The sequence below is a fragment of the Mya arenaria genome, chromosome 9, assembly GCF_026914265.1.
Source record: "Mya arenaria isolate MELC-2E11 chromosome 9, ASM2691426v1".
Lineage (NCBI taxonomy): Eukaryota > Metazoa > Mollusca > Bivalvia > Myida > Myidae > Mya > Mya arenaria.
In genome coordinates this window covers 45,759,891-45,771,920 of record NC_069130.1, presented here as the reverse complement: position 1 = coordinate 45,771,920, position 12,030 = coordinate 45,759,891, and the positions used below count along the sequence as shown (strand labels likewise).

General features: G+C 37.6%; 1 protein-coding gene across 2 annotated transcripts in view; it reads left to right on the top strand.

The window, feature by feature from the left end:
• The window catches only part of LOC128246867 (rap1 GTPase-activating protein 1-like), a 168,550-nt gene that overhangs the window by 22,522 nt on the left and 133,998 nt on the right, over positions 1–12,030 (top strand). For both annotated transcript variants that reach the window (XM_052965361.1, XM_052965362.1), the window contains one exon: positions 4,966–5,162. In XM_052965361.1, the coding sequence (XP_052821321.1) occupies positions 4,966–5,162 (197 nt within the window). The remainder of the gene's footprint in view (positions 1–4,965; positions 5,163–12,030) is intronic.

The window sequence follows — 12,030 nt, the reverse complement described above, 5'->3', positions numbered from 1 at the left end:
TTTTTTTACATTTGATGCTGTACAGATGTCTGATTTTGAGCTAGTCTTATCTGTGATGATTTTCATTGAAGTGTTAACAGATTGCTGCATAGATACCGAAAGCTCGGTCATACTTATGCACCAGTCAATTCTTACCACGGCCCCCCCAGGTGTGGGGAATAGTGGGGACTTTGATTTCGGTCCAGCCAACCCCGGGTAAAATCCCCATCATGCGGGGACAAACTGCTGGTAAAATCCACGCCAAATGCCCCCACACCCTAGAGACCTAAGGTAAGGTTAATTCCCCGCTATTTTTTGTGCAAACACTGGTGCATTACATTTCAACCCTGATCTCGCCTTTTTTGTGTGACTGATTTCATTAGCAACAGACTGTTCACCAGTGGTACTGTTGTAATGAACCAGTCAATTGTAACCACACACCCCCGGGTCCGGGGGTATACCGGGGATAGCCGGGGAAATGGGCCTTGTTTTTACCTTTCAGGTGGTCCCGCAGTGCCGGTTGAATGCGGTGGTTTTGTCTTCGCTTTCAATATAGCTGGGAATGGGCCTTACCTAGGGTCCCTGGGGTGCTGGGGCATTTGGCAGGGATTTTATCATCTGTTCGTCCCCGCAGGACGGAGATTTTAGCCGAAAGTCAAAGTCTCCGCTGGGGGGGGGGGGGCGTAGTTACAATTGACTGGTGCATAACCATTTCTGCCCATATTTGGAATTATATAAGGTTTGAATACCAATCAATCAACAATTGGTTTTGCAACTTGTCAGTGATTGAACGGCAACATATTGCCACCTATCAATCGCAAATATGTTAATATGGTAAAAGGCTTGAAACTGGTTAAGATCGATCATTGAATAAGTCAGCAAATCTTCCATGACTGCTTGCAACTGAAAGGGGCTGTTTGTTGATCAATCAGAGATCAAAACATAATACATAATAAGCTGGTCAAATCTTTTCTTTGCAAGTTATCAAGAAGTTTACTGGCCGAAAAATTGCATTTGCTCCAGATGCAAAATTGATTATGTTTAGTGTTAGCAGGGGGATTAAGGGGTAGTACTGCCCCATTTTTTTTAACAATTTCTAGTTAATATAGGGTATTTTAATTCTGTTTACTCCTATATTGAAATAAAAAGTAATTTGGACAATTTTAGGAGGGGTGCACGCCTCAGGTGACCAATGAATTTCACCTCTGAGTAATGAAATAAGTTGCAGCCTAACGAAGTCATATGTGCAAACTGATGAGAAAGGTCGTGCAATATGCGGCTGATAGGGTTTTGAGACCGATCTGAAACCTTGTAGCAACCTCAGTAAAACCTTTCATAGACCAATAAACCTCTTTGCAATTATTGATTATTTTCATCACAAAGAGGTAGCATAACAGTCACAATGTTGCTGTGACCAGACTATTCATATTGTACTTCCATAAAGGCACTAGACACCAGATGGTTACAAAATCGGCAAATACCATATTTCCTCAAAACAAGCCTCGAGTTGTCAATATGAGCTTTTAGGTCGAGGGTCCTACGTATTTTATTTTTGTAGAATTTTAAAATGTTCGATGCGGAACAAAATAGTGGTATTTTAATTTTTTCTGAGGATATTTTGACCTGGAAGGTTAGTAAAGCAATATAAATACGCTTACCCTTAGGCCAGACGTGTAAGCTTCCCTTGTTTTTTCAATCTAGTTTCTAGAAGCCTTAACAAAAAAGTTATTGAATGTATAAACTGACGCTTCCATGCTTGTTTTCAAAGAGAAAATAGAAAATTGTGTGACTTGAAACTGTTTTTTAGTCAAAGTGTCATTATTGTACCTATTTTAACTATTTTGAATTGAGTTTTTGCATCTTTTTTTCTTTTTGCATTATATGGCCATTTTGTATGTTTAAACACCTTTGCTTTCTGGTGTGGAAGTTTTGTTCAGTTTTTGCTCGACCCAGAATAAGACTGCGTCAATATAAGTGTAATTAAGACACGAGCTGTAAGACATATGTTTTAATGTTTATAACAAAAGGCAATTTGATACCCTGTAAATATTTCTCGCGTATTTGTTATACAAAATTACCTACCAGATACACTTGTATACTTTTATTCTAGCAGTTCATATATGTGCTCATAAAGTTATACTCTGTTAATCAATGTAGGAACTCTTGATGTAACAGAACATCTCCCGATATGGCAAATAAAATGCAAACATTATACATCTGATACTATTTTACCACGAAAATCATGAAAATATGTTTAAAAACAGTGGAAGTCGATGCCCCCAGTACCCTGGCAGATGTCTTGCAACAGATCTTTTTGCACAACACTTTAAACAAAATATATGTATGAAATTAAAAGATAAAGAATACATTGAATACTCCAAAATATACCATTTTACACTGACAAGTGGTCTTATCGGAGGACCTCTCTGCCACTTTCAACATTTTGATGATGTTGAAAGTATAAAAATGTTACTGCGGACAAGAACTTACGTTCACAAAAATTAATACATGTTCAAATGTTCAGGTAGTCTGCAGCTTGGTCTAAATAATTAGTTGAGAATATATGGTATTTTTGCAGGTCTTTTTATAGTCAGTCATATTACACATTTACATGTATATAATGATAATGTACAATATATAACCCCATTAACTATGCCATTTCAATGAACCAGTTGAAAATATTAAGTGATCATGATGATGACCCTCTGCTCGCTTGCGTCCCTCATATGTACGAATTCCTGGAACTAAATCAAATGAAGATAATAAGAACATTGAAATGAGTATACAATGCAAAGTGAGACCAAATATATGTCAAAGCTTGCGGTAAAAGAATAGTTTAAAAATGTGACAACAATATCTCTTGAATTAATAAACTGCATTCAACAACTTTAGACCGACTACCCCTATTCTGATTCTGCATCAAACAAAAACTGCATAAAACTTACACACCAGACATAAAAGGTGTTTAAACATAAAAAAATGGCCATATAGTGCCCATGTAAAGTGCACAAGTAGTTGAAAACAAAAAGATGCAAAAATGCAGTATAAAATGGCTAAAATATTATAGGTGCAATAATGGTACACTTTGACTAAAAACACAGTTTTTTCTGTTTTCACTTTATAAACAAGCAATTCAGCTTATACATTCAATAACATTTAACTGCCATTTTGTTCCGCATCTCACTTTTCACTCAAGTTAAAAAGACTTGTAAGATTCCTCAAAAATAAATTACGGTGGACCTCCTGTAGTTTGTGGCTGATAATACATCATTTAACATGATTTAAAGAATAAGCGCGACAATCTTGTCAGCCTACACATAGTCTCAGCTGAGTTTTCCCATTTAAAAATAGAACTGAGTGGTTTCACCATTTAAAAATGCAGGGAATGATTTTTCCAAACAACTTGCCAGTCACTAGATCATTTTACACATTAACCTGTCAATAAGTGTTTCATCCAACTCACTGTCATTTTAAGGAGTGTTAATTGCTTTTCAAAAGTTTACATCGATCAATTTCATCTCCAATGTTAATCTGTCTGGCTCTGTGTCTTTTTTTCTGCTTCCTTGCACTGTTTGTCCTTTTTTGAAGCCTTAAAAGTTTGTATATTGATGATAAATATACCAACTTTATTTCTAAACTTACTGGGATTGACAGGGTAGACAAATCCAGTAGATTTCGAACAGGAAGAATATGCCAATACTGCGAAAAATTAATGTGTCATAAAGCAATGTGATACATAAGTAAGATTCAATACATTGTACACAAGGATATCAATTTTATGGAAGCTTTTGACAAATTTGTTTTTTCTTGCACATGTATCATCTGGTGTCTAGTCCCTTTAAGTGGGAAAAGTGATATAACGATTATAAATATTATGATAACAAAAGGATGCTCACATGGTGTTGTACTCTTGTTAACTCTTCTTATGCCGTCTTGATTTTTTTTTAAATATAGCTTAACTTAAATATGCTCTTGATATTTTGCGTATATAACGGCCACATATTTTATTTAGATTTTCTTAAGCTATACTGAAAACCCAGCTGTATAAAAAATTAATCCCCAGATGTAACTTAAAAAAATATGATTGTTTTGTCAATACTTCAGGAGCTTCATGTATTCATGATTTCGAATCTTAGTAGATACTTATATGGCCACAGTTAATTATATCCCGCCTCCAACATGAATGACGCATTGCCATTGGTCAAGGACTGGTCATGCAGTGACTTCATATTTTTCCATATTGGGTAACAAATCTTTATATCGTACCTCTTTATATCGTACCGATATATGGGGAAACATTATTTTGCTTAAGTTGACTGTCTGTCTTTATGTCTGTCCATCTGTCTTGTTGTCACAAATCGTGTCTGCTTCATATAAGTCCTTGAACCGCTTGAAGGATTTTGAAACAACTCGCCATAAATGTTCAGCATATTGAGACAAATGCAACACTTCACAGCCAGCTAGACTCAAGGTCAAGATCACAGAGGTTAATTGTCATGTGACTACAGTTTGTGTCCACTCCATATCTCTTTAACCCCTTGAAGAATATTGAAATTACTCGATCATGACAAATGTTCACTGTATTGAGACCATGTGCAGAGCACATGTTACAACCAGCTCAGTTCAAGGTCAAGGTCACATTTTTAGGCCAAAGGCAATATGACTTAAATATGACTATTTTTTTATTGCCCCTTCATATATCTTGAACCCCTTGAAGGATTTTGAAATAATTCCCCACAAATATTTCCCATATTGAGACAATGTGCACCAAATTTTAGCCTAATGACATCATAATGAAAATGACATCATTGATTTTCTCAGAAACACAGTGTGTGGGATTACATTCATTTTTTCACAGTAAAACAGGCTTGAGTGAAAAAAACTGTGAAATATTTTGGTAAACTCACTGTTTTAAATGTAGATTCTATCAAAATATAACCCACCATTATTTTCCAATTAACCTATAATTTTATCCTTTTCTTACAGTGGACACAGATCAGAATTTCCATGAGTTGATCGAGAGCTACCAACGACGCCTTGAGACACACTCCTCCCAGTGTCACAGACACTCATGTATACCCCAGACAATACATGGTTACCGTGGCAACCAGAGGGTGAGGAATGGTTTCCATAGCAACAGTTCTCCGGAGTCACCCCTGTACAGCAATTTGCAGAACCTCATGGTAATTAATATTATAAATGGCCCATACTTATGTTTTTGAATTAATTTTTAACAAAATGCAGTCGAAATGATGGAATTTTAAGATTGATTACATTTAGCTTACTTGTTTAAATGAAAGGAAAAAGTGGTGGTATTTATTGTCAGAGGTTTTGTACTATGAATTTTATGTGTACCATTTGGGGACCAAATGTTTGCAATTGGCACATCTCTGAGCCATCTTCATTGTACCATGAGCCTTTGATGTATTCTGGTGCATTAGTAAAAGTAGTTTGTAAAACATTAATAATAATATTAATTAATTGGAGCGTTTTAACGTGTAATTCTTATCAATGAGTTCAAATTGATTCCCATTGAAGTGTATTATTGCATAAATAATGAAGATTCCGAAGAATGAAGTCCTTGAAGGCTAAACTCAATTGAAATTACTAAACGATCAGTTAAGTGGAAAGAATTCTGTCATTGTAAACCATTTATTAGTTGGCGCCCCCCAGAAGGGCGCCGACTATATTTGATATTACTTTAGAAATATTCCAACTTAGGGACTAGTTCATAAATTGCAGAACAATGCTTTCAATAGTTTCCACGTTGCATGATAAAATATGAAGTTTAGTTTGTTTTATAAAATTTTACACTTTAATTGATAATGAAATCTTAAATTATAATAGCCCTGCTTATCATTTTGAACATTTTGATTTTGAATACCAACTCAATCATAACAACTCGGCCATCTCCGAGATAGATACAGGCCGAGGTGTTCCGATTGATATCAAATAGATGAAGGTTACACGGTACTACTCAAATATCCTTTATGTTTGTAAACCTCCTACGCAGTAATCTCCCTTGGTGACAGCAAAAATGCCGAGTTTTGAAAAATTAACCTTAATTGTTTGTTTTGAAAATATCATTCGAAAGAATGAACTCCAGGTAATTCCCCTTTGATGTATAGTATTTTTCTCCCCCTTCTATATACTTGTATGAGTGAAATGTGTTACAAAAACTTATACAAAATATAAAGCAAGGAATTCACAAAACCTGCCGGTACAAATAAAAGGTGAATTTCATGCTATTGAAATCTTTGTATTTGACCATTGACTCTATTTCTTCCGAAGAAACTTATGTATATTTATGTTATAATTTAATTTTAACGGGAGGATTAGCTTGGGGAAAAAAACCCAGAATATCTATAATTCCGGGCTAAAACTATTGTAACAATATTATTAACCATAATGTCCTTCGAGCATATGTACACCCAACATAAAACAAAATCTTATCATTGAAATAATAACCATTTTTGGTTATCTGCATGCACGTTTTTCTTCTAATTTCATTGCGCCGACTTGATGCTATGCATCAACTTTTTTCTTGTATACATCTGAGGTTATTTTCAAGGAAAATAGTGGGTGCTCTGATTGCAAGGTTTGACGACTTGCTTCGTTTTATCAACTTAGAGAAAATAAAGCTCGGCAGTTGAGTCATTCAGTATTGGATATATATTTTTTGGCATGGTTTCAGAAAGATTGAGACACCAGTGTGGTTTATGATATCTTTGTGTTTAATTTAGCAATAAAACATCGGCTTACAGGAAAGTTCCATAGAATAGGGCAATAATCCAAGTTACTCCATGCTGGAATAAAGACGTGCATTCTATTATCGGCAATTCAAGCCCTTGGTTTATTGACCAGTCAGCAAAAAGCAATTGGCGGCCATCCCTAAAAAACTGTTTGTTTGCAGTGCCCGCACCCACTCACCAGAAATTTCCAACATCTACTTCAGACATTGTGCATGTCGAAATATTAAGACGCTCAGGCCGTTATTAAAAAATATTTTGTTTAGATTTCCCTACCAACTCACAGCAACATACCTACAACCTGAATTATTTTTTTTAGCCTCTCTGGTGGTCATGGGGAACACTTAACAACTGTTTAATAAATGTGGCCTCAGGTGGTCTTTATATGGTAAACTTGTTCGATTATGAGGCTTTAACATTATAATGCTTACATAATAACCTGACTCAGAAATTGTACAACTTAAGCTATTTGTAAACATTGACTACCCTAGTTTATCTGGAATGTTTTAGTGCAGGTTTGGCTTAGTGGAGGGGGGGGCAACCTCTTTTAGTTAAAACTTATTTATGTTTCAATGACTGTGACACAAGTCATTACAATATTATATTAATCATTCTCGGTGCACGATGTTATGTGAGAATGTGGTTTTGTGTTGTTGGGGAAACCGATACCCGGAGAAAACCCACTTGTCTTGCTTGCTGACTAAAAAAACCAAACTCACATGAGCCGGGGCCAGGAATCAAAACCGGGTCGCCCAGGTGAGAAGTGAGTGCAATTACCATGGCGCTAAGCAGACAACCTCTCTTATAACTCTAGCTATACTGTCTCACTCTGGGACATTGCAAACAATCTGTATTTTAAGCCTGGCCTTTTTGTCCTTTCAACTAGTTTTTTTAGTCCATTATATTGCCTTGCAGAAATCATTGATCTTTGAAAGATTCACACCGGGATGTCAAAAAAAATGCATCCTCGGACTTTCAAGCAAACAATATTTTAACGTTGGCCTATAGCTATCGGCATTTCTGTCCTTTCAAACAGTCCGCAGTTTTAGTCCCATCGCCTTGCAGAAACCATTGATCTTTGAAAGATTCACTGCTGGATTACATGAAAATACATCGTCTTAATTAGTTGCCTGCAGACATTGAAATTACTCTTGGAAAGTAGGATATTAATTTATCACCATTTCCATTTTTTACGGTGTCACAGATTCAGTGGTATTTTTCCATCATATTGGGTTGGCTTTTCGTTGAAAATGTCAGACCAGCAAACCATAAAAGGGTCTTAATAAAATTGCTCTGTTATTAGGTGGTAGGATTTTGAATTTAATTATTAGGTGGAGTTTTTTAGCTCACCTGTCACATAGTGACAAGGTGAGCTTTTGTGATCACAATTTGTCCTGTGTCCGTCCGTCGTCCGTCCGTCCATAAACTTTTACTTTAAACGACATCTCCTCATAAACCGCTTAGCCAATTTCATCCAAACTTCACAGGAATGTTCCTTGGGTGGTCCCCTTTGAAAATTGTTCAAAGAATTGAAATCCATGCAGAGCTCTGGTTGCCATGGCAATGGAAAGGAAAAACTTTAAAAATCTTCTTCTCCCAAACCACAAGGCTTAGGCCGTTGATATATGGTAGGTAGGATCACCAAATGGTCCTCTACCAAGATTGTTCAAATTATGGCCCTTGGGTCAAAATTGGCCCCGCCCCAGGGGGTCATGGGTTTTCTCTAAAAAAACTTAAAAAATCTTCTCCTCTGAACTTACTTGGCCTAGAGCTTAGATATTTGTCATGATTCATCGTCTAGTGGACTTCTACAAAGTTTGTTCAAATTATGGCCTTGGGGTCAAAATTGGCCCCGCCCCGGGGGGTCATGGGTATGCTCTATATGTTTATAGTTAAAACTTCAAAAATCTTCCCCTCTGAACTTACTTGGACTAGAGCTTAGATATTTGGCATGATTCATCGTCTAGTGGACCTTTACAAAGATTGTTCAAATTATGGCCTTGGGGTCAAAATTGGCCCCGCCCCGGGGGGTCATGGGTTTTCTCTATATGTTTGTAGTGAAAACTTCAAAAATCTTCTCCTTTGAACTTACTTGGACTAGAGCTTAGATATTTGGCATGATTCATCGTCTAGTAGACCTCTACAAAGTTTGTTCAAATTATGGCCTTGGGGTCAAAATTGGCCCCGCCCTGGGGGTCATGGGTATACTTGATATGTTTATAGTTAAAACTTCAAAAATCTTCTCCTCTTAACTTACTTGGACTAGAGCTTAGATATTTGGCATGAATCATCGTCTAGTGGACCTCTACAAAGATTGTTCAAATTATGGCCTTGGGGTCAAAATTGGCCCCGCCCCGGGGGGTCATGGGTATACTTGATATGTTTATAGTTAAAACTTCAGAAATCTTCTCCTCTTAACTTACTTGGACTAGAGCTTAGATATTTGGCATGATTCATCGTCTAGTGGACCTCTACAAAGATTGTTCAAATTATGGCCCTGGGGTCAAAATTGGCCCCGCCCCCTTGGGTGGTCATGGGTTTTCTCTATATGTTTATATTAAAAAAAATCAAAAATCTCCTCTGAACTTACGTTGCTTAGAGCTTAGATATTTGGCTTGATTCATCGTCTAGTGGACCTCTACAAAGATTGTTCAAATTATGGCCTTGGGGTCAAAATTGGCCCCGCCCCCCCGGGGGGTTAGGGTATTCTCTATATGTTTATAGTTAAAACTTCAAAAATCTTCTCCTCTGAACTTACTTGGACTAGAGCTTAGATATTTGGCATGATTCATCGTCTAGTGGACCTCTACAAAGATTGTTCAAATTATGGCCCTGGGGTCAAAATTGGCCCCGCCCCGGGGGGTTAGGGTATTCTCTATATGTTTATAGTGAAAACTTCAAAAATCTTCTCCTTTGAACTTACTTGGACTAGAGCTTAGATATTTGGCTTGATTCATCGTCAAGTGGACCTCTACAAAGATTGTTCAAATTATGGCCTTGGGGTCAAAATTGGCCCCGCCCCGGGGGGTCATGGGTATACTTGATATGTTTATAGTTAAAACTTCAGAAATCTTCTCCTCTTAACTTACTTGGACTAGAGCTTAGATATTTGGCATGATTCATCGTCTAGTGGACCTCTACAAAGATTGTTCAAATTATGGCCCTTGGGGTCAAAATTGGCCCCGCCCCCTTGGGGGGTCATGGGTTTTCTCTATATGTTTATAGTGAAAACTTCAAAAATCTTCTCCTCTGAACTTACGTGGCTTAGAGCTTAGATATTTGGCATGAATCATCGTCTAGTGGACCTCTACAAAGATTGTTCAAATTATGGCCTTGGGGTCAAAATTGGCCGCACCCCGGGGGGTCATGGGTATACTTGATATGTTTATAGTTAAAACTTCAGAAATCTTCTCCTCTTAACTTACTTGGACTAGAGCTTAGATATTTGGCATGATTCATCGTCTAGTGGACCTCTACAAAGATTGTTCAAATTATGGCCCTGGGGTCAAAATTGGCCTGGGTGGTCATGGGTTTTCTCAATATGTTTATATTAAAAAAAATCAAAAATCTCCTCTGAACTTACGTGGCTTAGAGCTTAGATATTTGGCTTGATTCATCGTCTAGTGGACCTCTACAAAGATTGTTCAAATTATGGCCTTGGGGTCAAAACTGGCCCCGCCCCGGGGGGTTAGGGTATTCTCAATATGTTTATAGTTAAAACTTCAAAAATCTTCTCCTCTGAACTTAATTGGACTAGAGCTTAGATATTTGGCATGATTTATCGTCTAATGGACCTCTACAAAGATTGTTCAAATTATGGCCTTGGGGTCAAAATTGGCCCCGTCCCAGGGGGTCATGGGTTTTCTCTAAAAAAACTTAAAAAATCTTCTCCTCTGAACTTACTTGGACTAGAGCTTAGATATTTGTCATGATTCATCGTCTAGTGGACCTCTACAAAGTTTGTTCAAATTATGGCCCTGGGGTCAAAATTGGCCCCGCCCCGGGGGGTCATGGGTATGCTCTATATGTTTATAGTTAAAACTTCAAAAATCTTCTCCTCTGAACTTACTTGGACTAGAGCTTAGATATTTGGCATGATTCATCGTCTAGTGGACCTTTACAAAGATTGTTCAAATTTTGGCCTTGGGGTAAAAATTGGCCCCGCCCCCTTGGGGGGTCATGGGTTTTCTCTATATGTTTGTAGTGAAAACTTCAAAAATCTTCTCCTTTGAACTTACTTGGACTAGAGCTTAGATATTTGGCATGATTCATCATCTTGTGGACCTCTACAAAGATTGTTTAAATTATGGCCTTTGGGTCAAAATTGGCCCCGCCCTGGGGGTCATGGGTATACTTGATATGTTTATAGTTAAAACTTCAGAAATCTTCTCCTCTTAACTTACTTGGACTAGAGCTTAGATATTTGGCTTGATTCATCGTCTAGTGGACCTCTACAAAGATTGTTCAAATTATGGCCTTGGGGTCAAAATTGGCTCCGCCCCGGGGGGTCATGGGTATACTTGATATGTTTATAGTTAAAACTTCAGAAATCTTCTCCTCTTAACTTACTTGGACTAGAGCTTAGATATTCAGCATGATTCATCGTCTAGTGGACCTCTACAAAGATTGTTCAAATTATGGCCCTGGGGTCAAAATTGGCCCCGCCCCTGGGTGGTCATGGGTTTTCTCTATATGTTTATATTAAAAAAAATCAAAAATCTCCTCTGAACTTACGTTGCTTAGAGCTTAGATATTTGGCTTGATTCATCGTCTAGTGGACCTCTACAAAGATTGTTCAAATTATGGCCTTGGGGTCAAAATTGGCCCTGCCCCGGGGGGTTAGGGTATTCTCTATATGTTTATAGTGAAAACTTCAAAAATCTTCTCCTCTGAACTTACTTGGACTAGAGCTTAGATATTTGGCATGATTCATCGTCTAGTGGACCTCTACAAAGATTGTTCAAATTATGGCCTTGGGGTCAAAATTGGCCCCGCCCTCTTGGGGGGTCATGGGTTTTCTCTATATGTTTATAGTGAAAACTTCAAAAATCATCTCCTCTGAACTTACGTGGCTTAGAGCTTAGATATTTGGCATGATTCATCGTCTAGTGGACCTCTACAAAGTTTGTTCAAATTATGGCCCTGGGGTCAAAATTGGCCACACCCTGGGGCCTTAGATATTTGGCATGATTCATCATCTAGTGGACCTCTACAAAGTTTGTTCAAATTATGGCCCTGGGGTCAAAATTGGCCACACCCCGGGGCTGATGGGTTTTCTCTATATGTGTTATAGTGAAAACTT